Below are 25,249 nucleotides of genomic sequence, written 5' to 3' on the forward strand. Positions count from 1 at the left end.
ATTGGAAGTAAAGACAATGATGTGGAAGATATTTGTTGACCATATGCATTTGGAACATAATATTGAGTTTGGATTAGCCAAATTGGATCTTAATGAACTAGTGCTAGGGTCAATAACTTTTGATAATGGTGATCCTCTTGAGGGGTTATCCTCCAAACTAGTATATGATGATATTAAATAGATATAGAAAATGAGGAGGATGGAGGAGAAAGTAGTGGTAGTGATGTTGATTTTGATGATTTTGACACAAAGGAGGAGCACTTATAGCCATGAGCTATAAGATTATTCCATCTATGGTTCTAGAATCTACCCTATTTTGTATTTTTCATCAGCAATCCCAACTATAGTATCAATCATTGAGTACCTACCTACGCAACACATTTTGATTTTGATGATTTAATGAGAAAACCGTAGTTTATGGTTCTAATTTCTCATGTTTTTCATTTGATAATCATTTATGTATTACTAGTTACTAGATGAATGGTTGAATTTGTATTGTGTATGAATCATGATGTATTAATAATTTCTAAATGTTCTATCTTTTAACAAATTTTGAATACTTATGTCTATATTTCATTTTTGTACATGCAAGTTATTTTATATATATGATGTGCTTAGTGTCCTATGTTTGAGGTCATTGTGTCTAGTGTTAGGCACTTATATTTCCATCTCCTTGTACCATGTGACTTAGCAAATTTGCTTATACATAAATCAAGAAAATGAACAAGCTACAAAATTGTAATGATCAATCACGTCACTCTTTATCAACTCAAAAAGGAAAATTTTAGCGAACTTGCTAATCAGTAGCAATATCAAAATTCACTCTATAATAGTGGAGCACCCTCTTGTTTTCATAGAATAAAAGGAGGGGCTATACGATGAATGTTGTTGATTGGTGCAGCTCCCTAGATAAGAAACATCTTAGCCCTATGTGCCTTGAATAGAGTATCAACCATGAATGAATGCATGTGGCTCAGTTTGTAAATCAATTGTGCCTTTCAAGAATACTGTAGCACCCTTTTGTTTGTATAGAATAAGAAGAGGTGCTTTACAATGGGTGTTGACTGTTGACTGGTGCCTCAGTCCTCAAGTCAATTGTGCCTTCCAAGAGCAGTAAAGGACACAAACCAATGCTTTGTCTCCCAGGGATCAGCACTTTTCTTAAAACTAGAAATCTTATTTAGCAACAATTTAACTAATGATAAAAGTAGCACTTTATATCTAAGGTTGGTGCATGCATGCATATTTCCTCACTTTTGGATCTACGAAAATCGTGGGGTTCCTCATAGTCTTTCAAGTGCTCTTCCGTCATCTACAAATTTTCATGCTACATAGAAATCAATGTTGTACAGATCTGTTGTGTGCCATGGTGTGGTGAAGGAGAACAATGAACACTAGAGGTAAAACTTACGATAAGTGTTTACGTTAAGAAAGGGTCACAGTAGTGGTATGCCAACTACCATATAATGTGTGAAAATGACATCTGGCAATGTTGAAATCAGCCATAGTTGTGGCTAAGATACAATGAATCTAGAAGTCAATATACTACATGTTGCCTTGCAAATGCTTTGTCCACTGTGAAATAATAACATAAGAGAGCAACTTGCAAGATTTGGAGCATATAATATTTTAGTACCCAGTTATATAAATCATGATAATAGCATGCCAGAACTTTGCTTTTTCTGATGCAACTTACATCTATCATGATCTCACTCGTAACATAGACCAATCAAAATTTAATTTTCATTAATCAATGTGGAAAACAACATTTGATACAAGTTGACTGCAAATCCAAACAAACTGAGATGATACACAGAAATTACAAAATTTCTCTAGACAACTGATTCCAGTTTACAATTTTCCCATGAATAACGGAACATGGATAAACTTGTCTATGGTTTGTAAGAATATATAATGATTTCCAGAGAAATATTGAACCATCTTAAGTGGGAAGAACATGAATGATATTCTTAGAAGGGAATTTCCACAATGCATTATATAAATATAAAGAATGAATGGAACCAATGAACACTAATCAGTCTTCAACATTCATTGAATGATGCATCCAATGAGCTTTAAAAAATGAACTTATTTTTTTTTATGGAAACAATATCCACATGTAGACTGTTGACCAGAAGATGATGGAAAAAGCTGCCAGAAGATAAGTCCATAAGAAAAGCACAGAGCACTCATGTTCCCCCACATTGAGTAATTGTGCCATTGTTCCTGCATTACCACAAATTCACTCCTCTTAGTCAGAAAGAACTCATATGCTTATTGCATGAAAGACTAGAAAATTAGAAATATATATTGATCAAACTAGAATTGTTTGCATGAGAGAAGTTGCTTGATTTTGGAGAGAAGTTGCTTGATTTTGGTGTAACCTGATAGTTCTTAATTTCTATAATTTTCAGTCTTTGATCAAATAATAAAACAACAATGACTAGAACATGTCCCATTGTTGGGACTTCCTAAAATTAACAAAAAAAATTGAGCTGTCAAAGTAACTATTAGGATAGTTGAAATGAAAATATTATGATGAATTGGAAAAATCATGTGATTAAAATTGCATGTACAGTTGAGATATGTGAACCATGCTACTAACCAATATTCATAGCTGGTGGGACTGTGTATTGGATCATCAGAACAAAGTGATACAATGGATCTTCTGGCAATAACCCAAGATCGGAGGCTCCTTTAACTACGAATATTCCAATCAATGGAAGTAATACAAGCTTCACACATATAACCAGTACAATAATCACAGGTCTTAGCTTTGAAGAGCTTAAACCTGCAAAGATAGCCATGCGTTGGATCAGACATCATTTAGCAAAGAAAAGGAAAAGGAAATATATTACCGTTCATCATAATGCATTATTAAGATCAACAAAATCAAAAGCTTTCACATCCAGCATAAAAAGCAATGCTACATTCGGACTAGAAACATTTTCAAGACAAATGTAGAGTACCTTTGACTAAATTTCCTCCCAATACAAGGGTGATGCCTGGGATGGTTCCATCTCTACACCAAAGACACAAAAACAATCAGAAATTCAGTTGTGTAAATGCCTGATTCTAGCATTTCATATTGGTTCCCAACAACCGAATATCAATAAATTCTGAAATGGTCAGAAACAAATATACTTGACGAAAAAGCTGAGAAAAAGGAAAGTAAGCTGATTCAAGAACTGAATGCTTATGTTTTTTAACGATACCTTCAACCATGAACTATCGGAGGTAGCAACTATAATGTTTACTTATTATTATAAAATAAAACTCAACATTACACAAGATGTAGTAAAGATTGATCATAGAGATGCATACCCCAGTAAAGAAATGGAGTCTTGGATTACTCGAAGAGGAGAAGATACACCAACAAGTAAAGCCTTTGCCTGTGGGATTGCTCCAACGATAAATCCTGCAACCTGCAATAACCAATAGAATATCAGACAACACAAATACATGAATCAACTTTAATTGAAACATATATATCTAGATTCCCAAATACACCAAGTTCATTGGGTGACGAAAGCTATGGGAGACAGATATTGCACCATGAATTAATTTTATTTTTTAGCAGTACCTTCATAGTACCTATTGTCGCTTCAAATCACACCAGCAGCACAAGTGCTGCAGGGAAGATAGAAAGCCTCCTAGAGACAGCCTTTGGGTTGATTGTAGACCAATGCCTAGGACATCTTAAATAGAGGAGTGCTTAAGAGATTATCTATGAGGGGTTATCAACACTCCAATTGTCACATAAAAAGGTAATAGGAGGGGCTTGGTTCAATAAGCCTTCACCGAGGTAGATTCAAGCCAACTCCTGGATCCAAATGCTAGAGGTATATTGGGGTAATCTCAAAGAGAAATGGCTTCTTCCTCTGGTGGCCGACACACGGAAATGAGACAGCTGAAAACTGAAGTCGTAGTAATGATGGAGAGGAGGAAAGGAAGGAGGGAAAAGATGCATAGGGCTGTAACAAACAAAATCCTAGGCAGCAATGTTCCAGCAGAAAGTGGAATTCGATGGATAGGGCTATAAACAACACAAAATCCTAAACTGCGGTTTTCCGAAGGAATGATAGAAATAGAGACGTGCGAAAGAAGGTTTCAGATCAAACACGACACAGGTATCATTCTCTGTCAAAGCTAACGTAGATATGGGCTAATACAAGTCCTATAGGTTAATCAAATGCACAAGTAAATCTATGATTTTACAGGTACTGCAATGCTAGTGAATAACACATATAGGTCTGTGATAAGCACAGGTACTGTCTTCTATGAGCAACTAAGATAAATCCATAGATTGAAGAGGAACCAACTACATTCATTATACTATTTCAAAGGAAGAAAAACACAAATGAAATGAGATTACCGAGAGGAACATGCTGCACATTAATCATTCTTGGAAGCAACAAGGAAACACTGTTTATCTCAAAGGGTCCAAATAACCAGTCCATACATTCAACACGATATCAGTGAAGCCCCCATGAATAAACACATTAGAACCAAATGGTATCACAGAACTCAGACCCCCCCTAAGGTGAGAAATTACAGAACCTCTGTTATATATTTCATCCCCCTATTTATAAGAAGAGGGAGAGAGCTTTGAGTTACAACCAAAATATCTGAGCCCAAGCCCCAGCTGTCATGCGAGACTAGCTGTCTCGGCTTTGTAAGGCTCTGCTACCACCTACCTAAAGATTACAATAGAGATCGAATCCCTTTCTCGGAAAAAATGCAGAAATAAATGCAAAGAGAAATAAAATTGAGAGAGGAAAGAGGAGGTGTCCCCTTGATGCTTCAGTGGAGGCCTTGGATAGACCCACGTCCTTGCTATCATCAGGCTCTTTCGGCTGCTTGAGGCGGTTCACTGCTACTCAGCCAGCTTCTGTCAATTCTCCTTTAAATGCCTGAGTGACCTGTTTGGAGTAGGGAGTTGAGTGGGAAAGGTGTGTTCCTGAGTGGTCCTTTCCTGCATGACGAAGTAGAGCACCATGTCGTGCCATTAAAACTTCATGAATCCTCCCCATACCGATCTAATGTCGTGCCATGTCTTATTTAATATCACCACTGCCAACCCATCCACCCATTTAAATCTCTGTACAGTGCTATCAGTGTACTGTGCCATGAGCCTTTAAATTATTTAAAATAGACAAACAGGCAAGCATTTTCAATTATCTCTTAGCCCCCCTTTATTTATAGCCCCTTTTATGAATTTCCTTGTACGAACGGGGGTTGGAACCAAAGGCCCATGTGTTTGGCACTAAAGCTCCCAATAACTATGTGGGCGGGCCTATTTCTTTATATCGCAGAAGTCCCACATCGGCCGATTTCCCGGACTTGAAATCTTTATAAATCCTAGCTCATTATATATCGCATCCAAGGCCAACCGCAATCGCCGATAAGCCTGAAACCAAGAACCACCGATCGCAATAAACCTTCTGATGTAATCACTGCCATGTGTCACCCTGTGAGTGGTGACATGTGGCACCCAAAAAAAGCCCCATAGGACCCCTAAAAATGCCAAAAACGAGTGACACGTGTCCACCCGCCACGTCATCATCCGTAAGTGCCACATCATTGCTGGCGTCAGCGGCCATGTCAACTCAGTGGACCAATCAGAGGCCGCCACATGCCCCCTGGAGAAGAGAGAAAAAGGCTTGCCTAACCCTGTTTTTCCATGCTTTTCCTTTGTATTTGGTTTTCTCAGCCCCACGGCGATGCACCACATTATCGCACTATCGACGGTTTGCAGGTCCTTTTAAGTTGAAACGCCGCCAAATCGCCGATCGTCAAGGCCCCCTGGAGGAGAGAGAAAGGGGAAGCTCCCGCCTTGGTTTTTTCATGATTTTCTTTGTTAACACTTTCCGTCCCTTCCCCGGCAATGCAACAATATATCGGCGTTCGGGACTGCGATATGCCGATAACCTTAGCCGTGTGCCCCAAGGATCTTGCTGATGCTCTTTACCTACCTAGACCCACCAACGCCAATATGCGATTGCGATGAACCTCCTAGGTCCCGATTGCGATTTCTCCCTTAGACTTAGTCATTTTTCTTGTTTTCTGAGTTTTTCAAAGGAATTCTTCAATAAGGTCTAACCTCTGATCAAGGAACCCTTTTTTAGACTTCTATATACCACCAAAAATATTTTTCTAAGAACTACGCAATGGAGAGGGTCCCATCTAGCTCTAATAGTTTATATGGCTCAGAATTTGGCATCAAATTTCACTGCTATTGGGCATTTGCAACAACTAATGACTAAAAAGCTGTGAGTGACAACATTGGCTCCCACTGGTGACATTGCCTTTGCTTGCAAGGTGCTGAGAACCTGCAGACCAGTATCCTTCACCACTGGGCATGGAGTCAGTAATAAATGCATCTTTGTAATCAACAAAATCTCCATGGGACTTTATATGCTGGGGTACTTTCCTCATCAAACTAAAATGAAAAAATAAAAATTCTAACAACTACAAAGTAAATGCTCAGCTAGTGATCTTATTTATATCCATTCCTACTTATGCACAGGGCTCAATTCACCTAAGTGAGTTCAACCCTCCAATGGAGCCAAGCCAGCATTTGGGTGCTAGACCTAGTGCCTTCATGTTGCTGAAAAGTAAAAATTAAAACAAGCATGCACCATGAAAAGTCTTCAAGCAAAGAACCTGATACATGTTGCTGAAACAACCTCTGTCGCTGGCTTAAGAATATGCTCATGTACCTAGCCACATGGTCATGGAATTGACCAGGAAAATTTGCAGTTGCCTCTTTTTCACAAACACTCTGCTGACCAATATCTTCTTGGTCAAGGCAGCCACAATTACTGTCCAACTCCTCAACTTTAGCTTTTTCAAGGAAAACTTGTTGCTGATCTTTTACTACCCATTTTTCAATGGCCAATCCTCTTGGAAATCTGCAACAAATTCTTCATTGTCTGAACTGTAAGAGTCGTAGATTGGGGAAACTACTAAGAATCCCTAGCAGGGATCTTTCTGCCATAGGCAGTAGCAGACTCTGCGTGGTCCTTTAGCTTTGGGATTTTCTTGAAAAACTTGGTGTTGGGAGCCTTCTCCCCACTTGTTTGTAAGTGGATCCCATTGACAATTTGTAACCAGATCATCCTCCTCTGAATCATATGAATCATAAATCAAAGGAGGTAGAAATTCAGACAGTGGAGTCGCCAGGATGTTTACCATAGAATGAAACAGTGGAGTCATCAAGGTGAGAGATCTTCAACCCACACTTCCCTTGCTCACCTAACAGAGGGAATGTAAAAATTTGTCGTACCCAGGGAAAAATATTCTAATTCGTTCCCCGGCAATTGCGCCAGAAAGATGTTGTCACTTCAAATCGCACTAGCAGCACAAGTGCTGCAGGGGAGATAGAAATCCTCCTAGAGACAACCTCTGGGTTGATTGTAGACCAGTGCCTAGGACATCTTAAATAGAGGAGTGCTTAAGAGATTATCTGTGAGGGGTTATCAACACTCCAATTGTCACATAAAAAGGTAATAGGAGGGGCTTGGTTCAATAAGCCTTCATTGAGGTAGATTCAAGCCAACTCATGGATCCAAATGCTGGGGGTATATTGGGGTAATCTCAAAGAGAAATGGCTTCTTCCTCTGGTGGCCAACACACAGAAATGAGACAGCTTAAAACTGAAGTCATAGTAATGATGGAGAGGAGGAAAGGAAGGAAGGAAAAATATGCATAAGGTTGTAACAAACAGAATGCTAGGCAACAATGTTCCAACAGAAAGTGGAATTCGATGGATAGGGCTGTAAACAACACGAAATCCTAATCCACAGTTTTCCAGTGGAATGATAGAAATAGGGGCATGCGAAAGAAGGTTTCAGATCAAACACGACATAGGTGTCATTCTCTGCCAAAGCGAACGTAGACCTGGGCTAATACAGGTTAATCAAATGCACAAGTAAATCTGTAATTTTACAAGTACTGCAACGCTAGTCAATAACACATATAGCTATGTGATAAGCACAGGTACTGTCTATTATGAGCAACTAAGATAAATTCATAGATTGATGAGGAACCAACTACATTCATTATACTATTTCAAAGGAAGAAAAACACAGATGAAATGAGATTACCGAGAGGAACATCCTGCTCATTAATCATGCTTGGAATCAACAGGGAAACATTGTTTATCTCAAAGGGTCCAAATAATCAATCCATACATTCAACACGATATTAGTGAAGCCCCGATGAATAAACATATTAGAAGCAAATGGTACCACAGAACTTAGACCCCCCTAGGGTAAGAAATGTCGGAACCTTTGTTATAGATTCCATCCCCTATTTATAAGAAGAAGGGGAGAGGTTTGAGTTACAATGAAAATATTTGAGCCCAAGCCCCAACTTTCATGTTAGACTATTTGTCTCGGCTATGTAAGGCTCTGCTACCACCTACCTAAAGATTTTAACAGGGATCGAATCCCTTTCTTGGAAAAAATGCAGAAATAAATGCACAGAGAAAGAAAATCGAGAGAGGAAAGAGGAGGTGTCCCCTTGCTGCTTCAGTGGAGGCCTTGGATAGAGCCACGTTGTTGCTGTCATCAGGCTCTTTTCAGCTGCTTGAGGTGGTTCAGTGCTACTCGGATGACTTCTGTCAATTCTCGTTTAAATGACTGAGTGACCTGTTCGGTGGAGTAGGGAGTGGAGTGGGAAAGGTGTGTGCCTAAGTGGTCCTTTGCTGCGTGATGAAGTAGAGCACCATGTTGTGCCATTAAAACTTCCTGAATTCTCCCCATACCGATCTGCAGTGGCCCCATGTCTTATTTAATATCACCATTGCCAACCCATCCGCCCATTTAAATCTTTGTACAGTGCTATCGATGTACCATGCTGCGGGCCTTTAAATTATTTAAAACAAACAAACAAGCAGACATTTTCAATTGACTCTTAGGCCCCCTTTATTTATAGCCCTTTTTATGAATTTCCTTATACGACTGGGGGCTAGAACCAAAGGCCCATGTGTTTGGCACTAAAGCTCTCAATAACTATGCGGGGGGGGGGCTTTTTCTTTATATCGCAAAAGTCCCACATCGACTGATTTCCCAGACCTGAAATCTTTATAAATCCCAGCTCATTATATATCGCATCTAGGGCCTTTCCTTATCGAAATCATCAATAAGCCTAAAACAATGAACCGTCGATCGCCGATCTCCGATAAACCTGCTGATCTCATCACTGCCACGTGTCACCCTGTGAGTGGTGACATGTGGCACTCGGAAACAACCCCATAGGACCCCTAAAAATGCCAAAAACAAGTGAGACGTGTCCACCCGCCATGTCATCATCCATAGGTGCCACATCATTGCTAACGTCAGCTGCCATGTCAGCTCGGTGGGCCAATTCGAGGCCGCCACGTGGCTCCCTGGAGGAGAGTAGAGAGCAAAAAAGGCCTACCCGACCCTATTTTTTCATGCTTTTTCGTTGTATTTGGCTTTCTCGGCCTCCCAGCGATGCACCATATTATCGCACTATCAACGGTTTGCATGTCCTTTTAAGTTGAAACCCCGCTGAATCGCCGATCGCTGATGCCCCCTGGAGGTGAGAGAAAGGGGAAGCTCTCGCCTTGGTTTTTCATGAGTTTCTTTGTTAACACATTTCAGCCCTTCCCCGGCGATGCAACAATATATCGACGTTCGGCACTGCGATATGCCAATAACCTTAGTCATGTGCCCCAAGGATCCTGCCAATGCTCTTTACCCACCTAGACCTGCCGACGCAGATATGCGGTTGCGATGAAGCTCCCAGGTCCCGCTTGTGATTTTTCCCTCAGACTTAGCCATTTTTCTTGTTTTCTGAGTTTTTCAAAGGAATTCTTCAATAGGGTCTAACTTCTGATCCAGGAACCCTTTTTTAGACTTCTATATACCATTGGAAAGCTTTTTCCGAGTACTATGCAATGGAGAGGGTCCCATCTAGCTCTATTAGCTTATGTGGCTCAGAATTTGGCATCAAACTTCACTGCTATTGGGCATTTAAAGAAACTCGTGACTAAAAAGCAGTGAGTGACAACAGTACCAGAGGTTTTTCCAAGAACTAAGTTGAAGGGCATTGTTATTGTAAACTGGATTTTCTTCCATCTTTGATCCTAATCATTTTCTCTTCATTGAGTGAAAAACACCAAGGAGAATTCCTCCCATATGGCTGAGGACCTAGCTACTTGTGACAGCAATCATATCGCAAATATTTGTAACTTCGGGACATGTCTACCATGAAGTGCACACCAGTCCATTGAATCCATGCAGACTAACCTACTATACTTAGCCTCCTTTGTGACAACCTCACCTTAGCCACGTAAAAATTCGGTAACACTAACAATGGATGATGGATGCCTCCTCTCTTATACAATCAACTTTATTCATTGTAATCGGGAATCCCTCCATTACCCATATTTTTTTTTTGAAAGGGGACCTTCTTTCATCATATCATATTTTGGATTCAAGGAATAAGATGTCATAAGGAGAAGTGCGATCAACTTGTTTTATGCCCATTTATACATCACTCTAATCGTGGATATAAGTTAGGATCTATCTTATTGGTGATGGATTTAATTTACTCACACAACTAATGTTTTAGCTTTTCATATATCTCTCCTTAACATCATCTATCTATTTCCATGTAGTGGATCATATCACATAGTGGTTCAATGAAATCAACTACAAATTTAACATCATCCTAAAAATAACTATTGAGAGTCTTACGCCTCACCTCAATGAGAATGTTTGAATGCCCACCTCTCAGAGGCAATGTCTGAGTGCCCACTTGTCATTGATGACAGTGATACATAAAACCCCTTTTAAATTGCATAGCCATTGCCGAATAATGTAGTATGAAACACTCTAGTATAGGTTGGCTTAAGCAAGTCCACCTTGTCAAACTTTTGGAAAATGTGATTGGTGATGGTTACATATAAAAATCTGAGTATTTACCCATCTTCAATTAACTTGGCAATCCAAGTCGTTTTGTCAATGTCCTTTAGTGCGTTATTCAATACATTAAAAAAAAAATATGTGTGTATTGCTTTTGGACTATCAGACTTACAGCTTTGCTAAGGGGGGTTTTCTTTGTAATCATTTGCACAACCTTAGGTGGCCCCTTCTCATCAATAGCCTCAAATAACTAGTCATTCAAGAACAAAGATTTTTGCTTTTCCTTGAACAAATGGTTGCTCTCAAAAGATAGGGGCAAGATATTAAAGATACAATGATGTTCAAAAGTGGATGATTTCAGGTGTCTTTCCAAACATCACAATGGAACATCCATTAATTCTTCATGACACCTTCAAAGGGGCCATAACCTTTTTACTGCATGCTTTCTTCTTGTTAAACAACACTGTGCAAAGCCTCTCGTAGCTATCTGTTTTATACCCTACAAAACCATCATCAATGACAGACCATTTGCTTAGACCATGGGGAATGGGCTACATCAAATGGGATATAGCATGCAAAGAAAAACCTTGCTATATAAAAATCAGCACCCACCACACCCTTGATATCAAACATATCCACAAGTGCATCTATCAAAAGTTTCTTCATACAATAAGTGCTTTTAATTTCTGATGAAGGCAGTAAACTTCAAGGGATTGTGGAAGATGTTCCACTTTTGGTAACATTATTCTCGTGATAAAGGAAGTTTTGCATTGCATCCCTAGGCCTTCCATTGTTCATTCATGAGAAAATTTAAATGAAAAATGAAAGCCTGAGAAAATGTTTGATAAAACCCAATGAAGTGAAAAAAAACTAACCAATTGTTACAAAATTCCCACCGCTTGAAAAAAAATTGGTTCTTCTTGACAAACTCACACACTGCTCACTATTGATAAGAATACTCTCTGGGAAAATTCCTCCTTTATTGCTTCTTAAACACACAATGCTTAATATGGGGGCACCGAATAAAAAACAGTGAAATAATGGTTTCTCTCACCTTTTATGTGTTTTTCATTTGTCAGTAGCCTAGAGTTTTCAGTCTATAACCTATTCCCCTTTGACTTTATTGTCATTTAAATCTGCTTTATTATCAACCTTTTTTTTCTTTTTAATGGTGATTCCAGAGCACGGACTAGTACCTGGTTTGCATTCCCCCTAACCCTGCAATATTGTTTCAACCAATGTTACACAGGGATGCATTCCAAAGGGTAGGGGATATGCTCCCCGTGACCCTAGCACGTGGTTTCTCTAAGGGAGGGAAGTGGCGAATTTATCCACATCAAAAAAAATGACACTCCCATGCTCCCTTTCAACCAAGGACAAAAGGAGTAAAAAAATAAATGAATGTGAACCTAATACATAGGCAGTGTTTTTTAGAATGAAAATAATTCTAATTTAGATAGGACCAGGGCTGCGGGAGAGTGCCCCCCTGGTCGCTCTCCCATGATTCATTTTGCAAATACAGATGCACCAGTGATTGGGGAGGTGTATGAGTAGATGGATAACATGTTGGGGAAAATAAAATATATTTTTTAGTCAAAAGATCCCAATTTGTATGATCATATTTACAATTTTGTGTGTGCACAATGGGATAAACTTAACGTTCCACTACATGCCTTGGCATATATCCTTATGCCAAAACACTACTCTCCATCTTGGTTGTGCAAACCTACACCTAGGGGTGGGGTTAGGACCGAATCCCATACAGATCCAGAGATAAAAAATGGCCATATGACAACATTAGACAAGCTAGTCCCTGACAAGGAGTGTGCTAAATTGCATGGAGAATTAGGAAAATACTTCACTATCACTAAAGTGTTTGGTTCTTTGCATGCAATGGAAGATAGGGATAGATTGGATGCTATCACATGGTGAGACATGTATGGCACCAAGGTGCTTTGGAAAAATTAACAAAAAAAGTGCTTTCACAGGTTGCAAATACTTGCTCTGTAGAGAGGTGTTGGAGCACCTATAGCTTCATCCATAATGTGAGAAGAAACAACCTCAATGAAAACGAGGCAGAAAGCTTAGTTTTTGTGCTTTGTGCACAACAACTTGAGGTTTTTGACATATTATTGTGAGTGGGCTCGTGCTGATATATCATATCTGACTTGGGACAAAAATCCAAAGGAAGATAATTTGGAGGATGGAACTATACATCTAGAAGAATTAAAAATAAAACCTTTGAAAGATGATGATGAAGCAAGTGCAACAACAGCAGCCATGCCACCCCCATCATCTAGTAGCAGTGCTCCAGTTCCACAAGCTTTCCTGCCACCACCTCCATCTACATCCTCACGTGGAGGTCATGTATCTTCTGGTTCTAGTTTTGGACATGGTCGTCCGACTATGCGGGAGGAGACTCCCAGTACACCACGAGCTCCTCATAAATTCGACATTTCTCGTGGCAAGAGTCCCAAGCAGTAGACAATAAATTTACTTGTCTTTTCTAGTTTCTAGTAGTTTTTATAACTATTGACTCTTTCATATTTATTACTATAATTTTTGTAAACAATTTATGACAATTTAAGTTTGAAGTTGGCAATTATAACTCATTGATAATGAATTAGGAATATGATACTTCATGAAAGTTGAAAGCTGAAACATTTCGTTTCATGTTAGATATTCTTTGTTATAGTTTGGTTACTTGGTAATGGTAATGGTTACAAGTACAAATTTAGTGATCAATGATGACAAATGTTATATATTGAATTTTAAAAGCTCAAAACTTTAAGATTGATGAATCTTCAATCATGAGACTCAATATGTTGTAACTTGTATGTTACTAACTTGTGGACATGGTTGATGAAGATTATAACTTCTAGATGATTGATGTTATATGGTTTAATCCATGTTTTTATGCTTTTTATACCTAACTCATCAGTCTACATGCTTTTGTTGAAATATATGCATCAAAATATATAAGAGTATATATTATATGAAGATTTGCTCCCTGTTTCGCTTTCGACCCAGGAGCTTTTGAAAATGTCGCTCCCAGCTCTCGCTTCCGCTCCCGCTCCCAAGCAGTCTTGATAGGGACATTCCCATGGTTGTTCCTCAATCCTGTATGTAAGTTAATACATAGGTAGATGAGGAGGCACCTAATGAAACACCTTCAGTTGGTTGGCATGCCAAGGAGTATCCTACAGAAAGCAAATCATTTTGATTTCATGACATGTCCACGGTTGGTCCTTATTCTTTCATGCAATAGTTGCATACAAAGAAGTCTAGGGGGGTATTGCCTTAAGAAATTGACGTTGGCATGTTCTTATATTAGTTATATTAAGACAGATCTGCAGCTAAAATTTGTAAATATACTAAGAAATAAAATAGAGGTAGTTGATTTGTGAATCATAATTAGTTACATCATTACATGTATAGTTTTGTATAGTTTATGTAATGATGTATGTTATTGGTGCATTGTTATTGCAATTTGCACCTAGAACCTAGAGTAGCATGGAGTATCTGCAGCATCAACAGCCCAAGCAAAAGGGTCATATTTGCAATTTAATAAACTACATTGAAAAAAAAGTAAGCCTATATAAACCAGATAGATCCAACATCCTTATGTCTTAGCCCCTTATCTTTTAATCATAGAAGGAATTATGTTTCTATTTATTTTGATCTTTCTTGGGGCTTATTAGATCTAAGGTTAATATAGCTATGCACTAGCTTATAATACTTCAATGATTTATGTTTCTCTTTTTTTGTTGGCTTGAACCACAGGGATTTGAACCCTGACTCTTATTTTTTACATAATACTTCATATCATGGCGATTTCCAATTCAGCTACACCATGGGCTTCAATGATTTATGTTTCAATTTTCATATGTTTTACTATTAAATTTTTAGCTGTTTAAGTGAAGTACCAAATGTTGGAGACCTAACATCCCCTATGATGTCCCTGGGTGCTTCCACACATCCCCAGGATGTGTTTTCCCACTCCTACGTCCTCACATCTCAAAAACTTGGCGGAAAATTGGTTTCAACATGCCCATTTCATATTTTTGACTCTATTTGATTTTCTTTTAGATGTTAGACTCTCTGACAACTTAGGATAAACACAGCCAATTTTCAAGCAACTCCTTTACAAGTTTCATTGCAATTCTAAAAGTAGAAAACAACAAATATAGAAGGAAAAAACCATCCACATTGATATCTGAACGACTTACCACACCAATGGTAGGAGGTGCTTTTAACTCCTCAAGAATTAGATTTGCAGTTTCATTCATGTAGTGTTTACCTTTTCTGAGAAAGGTTTGAAAACAGCTTGGATTTTCATCCGAGGAATGGAATACCACCTACAAGAAAAGCACAATATATTTCAGTCAGTATGATCCGGAAAAAATTAATACTTAATCAAATATGCTTCAGAACATAGTGTCAAAACTACATAGATGCTTGTCTATTCTGCCTTTCTATCAAAAGCAAAATCTGACCAACTATTGTTAACATCTTTCTTTTCTCCTTAGTGGCATTCAGTGAAGTTGGAAATGACACATAAGAAGATAATCCTCCTCAAATATCATATATGCATTCTTAGTGCAACAACTTCTTACACAAAAAAAATTGTGTCTAAGCAGAACTTCCAAGTGCTGTGATTAGACTGTTCCCACATTGAAGGAAAGTTTCAACTATAACAAAAAATTCTCACTCAAGTAAATTTTGTTCAGGGATACAAGCAATTTCAAATTCAAATATTTTAAACCATGGTACACGTTCAATGTGAAGGTGATCAAGAGTTTCTAAATAAGAAGATATGGTGAGATTACAATGGATACACAGCCCACCTTCATTTTGAAGATGCTTCAAAGGCATGAAGATGACTTCAACAAATGCTAGAATAATTCCAAATCAAACGTTTAGATTGCATATTCCAACCTCTTAATTGAAATTCTTGAATGGCAATGAAATCCTTACCATGCCGTTTGCCTTTGGCTTATCAGAAGGATAATCTCCTCCAGAACTTGGCACTGCTGGAATAATTACTATTCTCTGCAAAAATTTAGATGTTTCTCCAGCATTTAAATAATTGATATTTGGGATATTCTCGTGAAGTCCATTTTCTAATTCCTTCGTTTCATTAATTAGGCTTGCTGATCGTATAAGATTGTAGGTATAAGTCCATGTGAAGATACTGCCAATCTAGAAAGCCAATTTGAAACAATCAGAAAATAACAAAGGATACACCCTGCTTGGATTTATCATCTACAGAAGGAAGTAAACTTCTTAAGTGTGGAAATGAGCATAATTGGGTTACTAATAATAAAGCAACATTGTCAATGCTAAGTTTAAAGTCCAGAAAATTAGTTAGAATCATACCGCCATAGAAAGTGAAACATACGCTATCCCATTTAGTTTGCAAATGCCAGGCTCTCCAAAAGGACTTTCCCGTTCATGACACAATGCAGGAACAACGATGATAAGAAGATTTCCCATGTTTCCTGTATACAATTAGAATTTGACAACGTTATTCAGGATGCAGTTCCTTCTGTTTCAAAATTTGGGATTGTTAATTTAAAAATGTAATCTGTTTCTCCTTCAGCTAAACTATTTCAGAAAACTAATTAACAGAGACAACTTAATGTGGGTTAAGAATCACGCTGTCTGCTCTTTCACAGACAAATGAATATAACACAACAAACTATTTTTGAAATAAAAGGAACATTGGATCAATACATCAAAGATCAACCTGGTTTTTAACCTTCATTTCATAACAGAAGAACATGCATTTAGTTGCTCCATTGTCTTTCCTTATGTTACATCTAAAATCAGCTATACTATAAATATTCAAAACTGCACAACCTATGCTATAAATGTTCAAAACTGTACAATACAACAGATATAAGTACACATACCTCCACAGCAGTTTGCAACAACTATGCCATTTAAATATTCTGGAGGCTTGGTTATTTTAACAATAATCCATCCGAGGATAGCTCCAATGAAAAATGTAAGAAAAACATTGAATGGCATAGACCACCTGAAAAAAGAAAAATGCAGCTAGCTTTAAGGAAGGAAAAAGCAATATAGAAAAAATAGACAGGGCATTTTGAATAATAATGTGATAAGAAGCAAATATTAATGAAAATTCTTCTGTTTCAGAAATAAAGGCTACCAGCAAACACTCTCCCATAACCTTTAGAATCTTTGTAATTTTACATGGTTTAATGTGTGTCATAGGAATACCAATAAATTATGACTTCATAGTAAAATCTCCAGGAATATTAGAAGAAAACGGCATCTATTTTCCAAGGAAATGCCCAATTTTCTAGGGATGGCGCCTTTAGAAACTTTGTAAATTTAGATGGTTTTAAAAAGTGGGGCATAGGAATACCAATAAATTATGACTTCATAGTAGAATCTCCAAGGAATATTAGCAGAAAAGTTAACAGCATCTATTTTCAAAGGAAATGCCCAATTTTCTAGGCATGGCTAAAGAACAATTTCTACAAGAATTTGATTCAAATTCATCAAGACTTATCCAACTGAAATTGGTAAGTGAAGAAATCGGTAATCAAGTCAGAACTTACAAGATTATTGTACTTGGCTATTGTCCAAGACATTTAGCAAAGTGTGTTAAACAGAAAGTTTTCTCTTTGACCAATTAAAATAAACTTTCTTGGGAAAAAATTGAACTAATGTCTTCTAAATCTCTCTTTTGAGAATTACCATTGTTTCAATCGTAATCTAAACATCAAAAGAATCTTGATTCTCTTGATTCCCCTACAGCCTACCAACCATGTATTTGAGACAACAACTCAGGGTTAGACCAAGGTCTTCGAGAACCATCTTCTTTTCTTTGTTCAAAATGTTAAAATAGATTTATCCTTTTCATTATGTCACTTAGAAATTCCATATACTCCAAATGTACCCCTCCAGCCCAAAATTAATGCATATGGCTAAGTTTCAGGGTATACATGCAATCAATTTTGCAATAATTTCATTATTCATATATAAGCATAGGAAATTGGACTTATAACAAGTTGCCCAATTGATCTTCCATCTTCTAGCCTATTGTTTGAGTCAAATAACCTCTTCTTAGGGCTAGTTTACTATTGTTTTGTTTGTGATGGCCATGATTTTGACAAAAGCAGCAGTACCAACAACTCTCTGTTAGGAAGCTCACTCATTCTTGTAGATATTCTCCCATGAAACTAGTACTTAAGGTTACTTCTTCGAGGGAAGCAAGCTTGATTGAATTTTGATTATATAAGTAACACCCTCATTGTTTTAATGTGATTTCTTTCCATCTATAATTTTAAAAGTTTTGACATTTTGACATGAGAATATGAAAGTCACAAGGAAAACTAATATCTTTGTGAATTGTAGGACTACATTTTATTTTCAATTTTTTCATTAAAAGTTAAGTCGTCACTACTCCAAGAAACCTATCATAGTTCAATTACCATGTATAATAATGCACCCATGATTGTTTGCTCTGTTTCATTTTACAGTTTGCTTCATTGCATCATTATTTTAAATTCATCTCAGATCCTTTAAAAAATGTTCTCTGGACAATGACATATTTACTAAGTGGGAGCTGATAAAATCATCTTTGTCTCTACATGAACTATAGCTTCCACTCCCATGTCTATTTATACTTTCTCATGGGTATTTATAGGGAGTCTATACCTACTAACCTGATTATTATATTATTTTCTTTAACTACATGGGGAACCTATTCTATGATTATGGCCACGTTACATTTGTTATCCAAGGTACATATAATATATTCTGAAGTTATTATTTTCCTCATCACCTTTCATCAAGGCTATTTAAGAATTTAAGGAATAATCCAAGCCAACCATGTGTCATGCTTAAATATTTATAGGCTTTAAAGGCTAAATCAAGGTTATTTAAGAATTTCGGAATAATCCAAGTCAACCTTGTGTCATGCTTAAATATTTAGAGGCTTTATAGGTTAACAATTACTTTTGAATTTCCTACGGGGCATAGAATAGATGGTGATGGTATACTGTTAAAGCACTCTGTGATGTGAAAGTCACCGGTTCAAAACTTTTGGGGGAAAAAATCCAACCAAGTTAAGGGCTGGTGTGGCCCAGACTAGGTGCAATCCCAGGGTGATTTTGATGGCTTATATGCCCATGGGTCGCAGTTTCTCAAGCCAAAGGTTAAGAGTGCAGTCATCTTAGGACTCACACAACTTAGCAAACAAAGAAAAAGACAATTATTTTTGAATTGGTTCAAGTTGTAAAGCCTAGTGATAGGCAGATTGTATTCCTCATGTTAGTTGGATGCCCTGTTTTTCAGGTAGACATGTTGTAGCATGATGGCTTATCTAATCACATGTTCTGATTTTCTCTCATGTACAGAGAGGATGTTATATCAAGTTTAGAATAAACTACCATGGTAGGTATGGATGTGGTAAGGTTTACCCATATGCTAATCAAATTAGATGAATCTTTGATTAAAATGGGGAAAAGTATATTAATCTCAGATTTTTTGGGACCAAGTTATGAGTAAATGGAAGCCTAACATGTTGATTTCCTAGACAACTGGCACGTACAGCGGTTGGCAAAGCCATGTATCCTGGTAGATGAATTTCTTTTTATACGAATATCAGCAATTAATTTTTTCAGGTGCAATAGGAAGGAGCAGAAAGTTTAAGGATGAAGCCCACAATGAAAAATCCAAATTGAGTTGTAGTTTCAGACCAAGCAAAGAGAAGCCACCCATGACAAATGTTGAAAAGAAGAGCCATAAGAGAAGACTTGATGGAAAATCAGGAAAAGATTATTGATAATGATTTTGATATTTTGCTAAGCCTTTGGGAAAGACCAACATTTTAATTTGTAGAGATATAATGGATATGGTATGTATTCCTCAATTAAGGGGGAGGTGTTAAAAATAATTGAGAAACAGATCTGTCTCTATCATAGCTATAGCTCTGCTGTAGACAGATCTATTTCTCAATTATTGCTCCCATATTGATGTTCTCCTAGTTTGTCTTTTTGTCAATTTGATCTTTAATAAAAAAAATTACAATATTACCAATTAAAATTTATTATCAAAAAAATTCCTATGATACAGTCCTAGAGACTTCCTTTTCACCAATTTCATCTAATAAGAAATCTCTATTATATCACTATCTGTTAGTAAAATTCATATCAAAAGATTGTATGTGGTACAATTCCATGCTCATTAAAAAACCAATTTTATTAATATAAAAGGAAGCCCTCCTTGCAATCAATGCCCTAGAAACTAAAAATATTACATACCAGGAAATGAGATCATCGAATGTCACTGACTGTGCCAGGCTTGCAAACATAAGAGCTGGTGTAAATACAGTGAATACGACCTGTTGAGAGACATACATAAAATTCCATGATTATGCAAGTAAACACTCTCACAGGCGACAGCACTTATGTGGTCCTGAATGAATTAAACTATTCTGTACTCAATCTATCCTCCCGATTGTTTTCTCTCATCACCATATCTTACTGGCACAAGCACCTCCCTCTCTTTTTTTTATTTCAATTAGTTTTGTTTTCTTTCACAAGTCAATTATGCCTAATTATCTCAGTAAATAGCTTTGTATAGTCTAAAAGGCCAACAGCACTATACTAGTTGAAACTTGAAGGTGACATTGCGATTCAAACAACATTAAAATATGCAAACCCAATTCACAGTTAACAACACCAATGGCATTGTAAAAGTTGAAGTTCCTGTATGCTGAACTAATAGGTAGACATCAGTATATTTATGCAGCAGGTTAACCCTTACCTTATTTAAACTTCTCCGAATTTCTTCCGTTAGCACTCCAGCATATTGAGTTGACAGACCAGCCCCAAGACCACTTATGAAAAGAACGTTCACAATGGGCATACATGCCACAGTCAGAAGGTCCCAGAATGCCATCCTGTTTTCTTAGTTCTTTCTCGGGTTTGTAATGAACACTTTGGTTAGTTCTTAGAATCAATGCCTCTCTATGCCTTGATTCACTCGCTATAACCCCATAGCAAATGCAAGCCTTCTGTATATTGGGTGAAGCCTCTGGCTAAGACACTGTAAGAAATCCAATAGAAGAGCGGGACGATCCCTGAAAAAAAGGGAAGATTAAGAAACTGAATTTTTCATTGGTTTGAAGAATAAAGAAATGACAAATTCAGTCTTTATAATCTAGAAATAATAGCAGCAACAGAAAATGTCATAAATTAGATGCCCCTTCAGTTTCTCAGAGCCAAAAACAATTATGCAATTTAGATCAAGGACTAACATTTGCAGACATTTACTTTAAACATTGTTTCCCTGCATGCTGCATCCTTGAGTCAAAGTTAAAATCCAAACAGAGCATACTAGAGCTGAAGCAGGGTTGATGCCCTTATTCCATTCTCTTGGACTTCTCCTCTAGGGGCCCTGATATCCTTTTATATCTTCTGCCATTATGGCTCCCTGTACCATGTGGAGAGCACCCACCAGCTGGGTATCACGGTCTTAATCAGTTTTGGAACCTAGTGAGCCTCGTTATAAGAATATATAAATATTTTTCTCTGAATTTCAGTAAACCTATTTCTGAGAGCCTTGAAAAGCTACAAAGAGCAGTGACTGCAACTACCAGCCTAAAGGAAAGACTCAAGAATAAAGAGGCCCAAACATCTCTAATGTGGAAAGTATGAAAGATATAATGTGACAAGAGAAAACGGTATTGTTTATCCCAAATTCAAACAAATGCAGATTTGTCAAGCATGAAGCATATTAGCAGACAACTTAAAGATCTATTGAAATCTTTGTAACTTACAACGTCGAAATTTATTGGACTGTCTACTTTGCAATGGTGGAAAATGCATGTAGCAATACATGGCTTCAGAGCCAAGTGCCGAAAAATTCCTAAGTCATCCAATGCTACATATAGCTGTATAACCCTGAATCTACCTATTTATTGGACAAACTCTAAAGGGCCTTTGGACCTCTTTCACCAGCCATGAACTCGTGACTCTGAACTGTAACTAAATTTAGCAAAACCAAAGCCATGATTTCATGTTTTGAATGCTTTACCTGAATCCTGGCATCAGATATGTCACTCTCCAGCATACCATGAAGCTATCTGCTTTTATTTTCATGCAGAAATCTAGATGATCAGTTTGGTACCCAAAGTACAAGCGGATACAGACTATCAATTTCTCTGAAAATAACCATTCCCTGAAACGCAAAAAGAAAATAACCCTCTTTGGCACTAATAGCGTCACAAGGTCTGGAATGTATACTATGGCAGAGTCAATGATGCTAAATTCTACCACAAAGGATACTAGCCTAGGCCTCTATTGAAACACAGAATTGGAAAAAACCTAAAAGCCAAACAAAAACCAAATAGCAAAAAAAATGAAGCCAAACAGAATTTACTACAGAACGAACCTGTAACAGAGCAAAGAAAATCGTCTGCGTAGGAAGGTGATGCTCTAAAATTTTTCAACGAACAACTTCGATTGTCCCAAAGATTGAATATAATGTTGAAAATGAATGTTGTTTCAACATTATAAAGCATAGACAGCACCATCGATTAAAAATATGCACGTTTTCCAATTGGCAATCCCTGTTAATTAAAAAACTAAAGTTTGGTTTTACATTAAAGATCACAGCCGCATTTTGTAGAGCAACAATTGACTGGGATAAGACTACAAAACTTCATTGTCAATTAGTTAAAAGGCAAAAAATATAAGTGTAACTCAATTTTCTCCTTTACATCACTTCTTGGCACACAACACCGATCAAGATTGTCAACAATGGAGCAAAGTTTGCCTGCAACATCAAATGGAAGTGTCTCTTGCCCACAAGCCTGAGTCACAAGGGTTTTCAAAGCAATGTACAGCACGATAGGTTTTAATCAAAAGTTTATGACACAATATGACGCATTGTTTCTAACAGATTTGGGCCAAACCCCATCTTGCCAACGCAAATAATGTGTTTTCATCTGAATTAAACGGTCTAGCCATGCTCCATATAGCTGAGAGCTGCAACGTCCACCATATTAGGTTTTAATCATTTATGACAGAATATGGTGCAATCTTTCAAACGGATTTGAGCCAAATGTCATCTCAAGATTGCCAATGCAAAGACTCTGTTATCATCTGAATTAAACGGCCTAGCCATGGTCCATATAGCTGCGAGCTGCAACCATCCAGCAAAAGCTTACAATTATACCTCCAAGTCAAGCTGCAGCGACCAGAACTTGACGCAAATGAGGAACCTAAAAACCAACATAAAAATGTCCGCGTTCTCTCCAATATCTTGATTTTGACGAATGGTCACTGTTTGGGCCTTGAAACTTCTAGGAACTTTCCCGATACTGTAACTTAAGACATTTATTAGCAGCCAGTTGAAGATTAATTTCTAAATATGCATTTGCAGCCTGACCTTAATCACTCTTTATAAATTGATTTGCAACTCTGTTTGCCCCAACGAGAAAACCAAGATGCCTGCTGTCCAATATTACTGATTTCTTCTCGCCATAATTTCCTCAATATTCTCTCTTGAGCCATTAGAAAACTGCATGTCTATATCCCCCGTAGACCTACCAATGGACTGTGTATCTTCAAATGCATTGTCCCCCTTAAACCTACCAATGGACTGTGAATCTTCAAATGCATTGGCCCCGTGCCCCAAAGAAACTTGTCCAGGTCTTTCAGAGGTCTTTTGGCTTAAATTGGCAATCTTTTCTGAAGCCAGATTTGCATCCAATCTGACGCTTCTTTCAAGATACTCCCTTGTGACTTGCTCATCATCTTTGTCCTTCATATAATGCACCAAGCTCTCATCATAGGTAGCCTTTCTAGGACTCAACATTATCAAGTTTACCAATTTCCTTCTAGCCAAATACAGACGATTGGGCTCTATCAACTCCCCCTTCTTATAAGCCTCCCTGAGAAAAATGGTATGAAGCTTACCTTTGTTGCCGCGAGTCGAAATATAGAAAATACCTTGATACTGCAGGAGGAAATTCTTCAGCTTATTAGGCAAATAGAAAGAGTGCCTCAAATGGGCAATCTTCTCCAATGTAATCTTCTTCTCAACAGTGAGATTCAGGAACTCGTGGATTGTAGCAACCACTCGTTTCTCCAAACGCCTATGGGCTTCGAGGGACCTGAGATCATGCCTGCTTATGTCTTCGTAGGGAGACCAATAGGGCAATCTCTGCCAATTGAATACAAATATTCTATAAGCCTTGCTGATCTTAAACCCTGGGGGGAAATTGACAATAAATGAAAACCTAATATTTTCTTCACTCTTACCGCGTTCTCTGTACTCCTGCTCTCTTAGTTTCTCTATGGCGCACAGACTCAATTGAGGATCACGCTCAACAATCTCCAGATACTTGGTCTTGGCATACTTTGTGTCCTCGCCTGTGAGGCGAAAGTAGCGAGGGTTTTTCAGAATAATGGAGCTTTCGAAATCTTCGGGCATACCAAGTTCCTGGCTCATGTGTTGCACATGCTCCAACCGGACTCTGCCACCAGCGGTCATCATCAGAAGCTTTCGGAGCCTGGTCACTGCCTCTTCTTTCTGTGCCTCCAAGGCCGCCTTTTCTTCTTCTATCTGCTGGAGAGCAGCCGAGGTTAATCTGCACCACAGCAGCCTTTGAACAGGGTGCTCGAATATTTCGAAAATGTGGGGGAATTTGAGGACGAAACCGCCCGACTCGAACATCTTCATGCCGTGTCGTCGGGCGAGAGTGTCGAGCCTTGCGATGCAGATGGATTGGTTAGGCTGAGATAGGATTATCTTCTGGAATTTCTCTACGTTTCTCACCTTCTTATAGACATCCATGTAATCATCAAAGGCGTGGTCTCTGGTCCTCACTTTCACATTCGCCTTCTGGCTCATGCTTCGCCCCCATTGCCATTGCTGAGTCCAACATTGGACAATCTTCATGGCCATCCATGGTCGTCTTCCTGTCATGGTCATGGGTATAGCTTCAGCCCTCTCCAATAACTACGGCCCTGGGGAGCTCAAACCATATGGGTCGAGGAGAAGATAGCGAGACATACAGATGATGGAATCAAAAATGCACCAGTTTATGCAATTTTCCACATTCCTCGAATTTGATATAACGTCACTGGAAGGCAGGATCAAGGTTTTATGTGTGTTCAATAGGGAATCGATTAAGGAGAGCGAGGAGTACCTGGCCTCCGAGCTGCAGTGCGGAATCGCAGAGGGGTAAGCCAGCACAGCGGAAGCGCAGCGCAGAGCGGGTAGTGAGTATCGGTTGAATGGGGCGCGGGTGACCATTTCGAATCGGCGATTTTACTCTCCGCATGAATTCCAGCTCATCCCGA

General features: G+C 38.1%; 2 protein-coding genes and 1 long non-coding RNA gene across 5 annotated transcripts; all 3 read right to left on the reverse strand.

The window, feature by feature from the left end:
• Window positions 1–1,737: 1,737 nt before the first annotated feature.
• LOC149241653 (protein PIN-LIKES 5-like) lies at window positions 1,738–25,249 on the reverse strand. 3 transcript variants are annotated; one of them, XM_089374029.1, is made up of 11 exons: window positions 25,096–25,249; window positions 20,703–21,018; window positions 20,198–20,277; window positions 16,814–16,938; window positions 16,278–16,399; window positions 15,876–16,100; window positions 15,128–15,256; window positions 3,325–3,425; window positions 2,970–3,022; window positions 2,606–2,791; window positions 1,739–2,226 (listed from the first exon to the last, which is right to left on the reverse strand). In XM_089374029.1, the coding sequence occupies exons 2-11, from the start codon at window positions 20,835–20,837 to the stop codon at window positions 2,099–2,101; spliced, it is 1,284 nt and encodes a 427-aa protein (XP_089230155.1). In that variant the 5' UTR covers window positions 20,838–21,018; window positions 25,096–25,249; the 3' UTR covers window positions 1,739–2,098. The 3 variants fall into 3 exon arrangements, with proteins under 3 accessions (XP_089230156.1, XP_089230157.1, XP_089230155.1); XM_089374030.1 differs by lacking the exon at window positions 25,096–25,249 and having other exon boundaries at window positions 1,738–2,226; window positions 15,876–15,950; window positions 20,703–22,338; XM_089374031.1 differs by lacking the exons at window positions 15,876–16,100; window positions 25,096–25,249 and having other exon boundaries at window positions 1,738–2,226; window positions 20,703–22,338.
• LOC149241654 (uncharacterized) lies at window positions 21,267–22,473 on the reverse strand. Its single transcript, XR_016246592.1, has 3 exons — window positions 22,332–22,473; window positions 21,975–22,023; window positions 21,267–21,398 (listed from the first exon to the last, which is right to left on the reverse strand). It is a non-coding gene; the product is annotated as an uncharacterized LOC149241654 (long non-coding RNA).
• LOC149241655 (protein ROOT PRIMORDIUM DEFECTIVE 1-like) lies at window positions 22,916–25,175 on the reverse strand. Its single transcript, XM_089374028.1, has one exon. It carries the CDS (start codon window positions 24,876–24,878, stop codon window positions 23,406–23,408), a length of 1,473 nt encoding a protein of 490 aa, XP_089230154.1. The 5' UTR covers window positions 24,879–25,175; the 3' UTR covers window positions 22,916–23,405.

Source organism: Pinus tabuliformis, chromosome 8, assembly GCF_031772625.1.
Source record: "Pinus tabuliformis cultivar Carrire ecotype Pingquan chromosome 8, CPIR1, whole genome shotgun sequence".
Classification (NCBI taxonomy): domain Eukaryota; kingdom Viridiplantae; phylum Streptophyta; class Pinopsida; order Pinales; family Pinaceae; genus Pinus; species Pinus tabuliformis.

Bases quoted from the DNA above. Each gene is read 5' to 3' on its own strand.
- LOC149241655 (XM_089374028.1), bottom strand. From the start codon at position 24,878: ATGACCATGACAGGAAGACGACCATGGATGGCCATGAAGATTGTCCAA.
- LOC149241653 (XM_089374029.1), bottom strand. From the start codon at position 20,837: ATGGCATTCTGGGACCTTCTGACTGTGGCATGTATGCCCATTGTGAAC. The intron at 16,101-16,277 runs GTATGATTCTAA...TTGGCTTTCTAG, and splicing joins ATGTTTCACTTTCTATGGCG to ATTGGCAGTATCTTCACATG. The intron at 2,792-2,969 runs GTACTCTACATT...CTATCTTTGCAG, and splicing joins GGGAGGAAATTTAGTCAAAG to GTTTAAGCTCTTCAAAGCTA.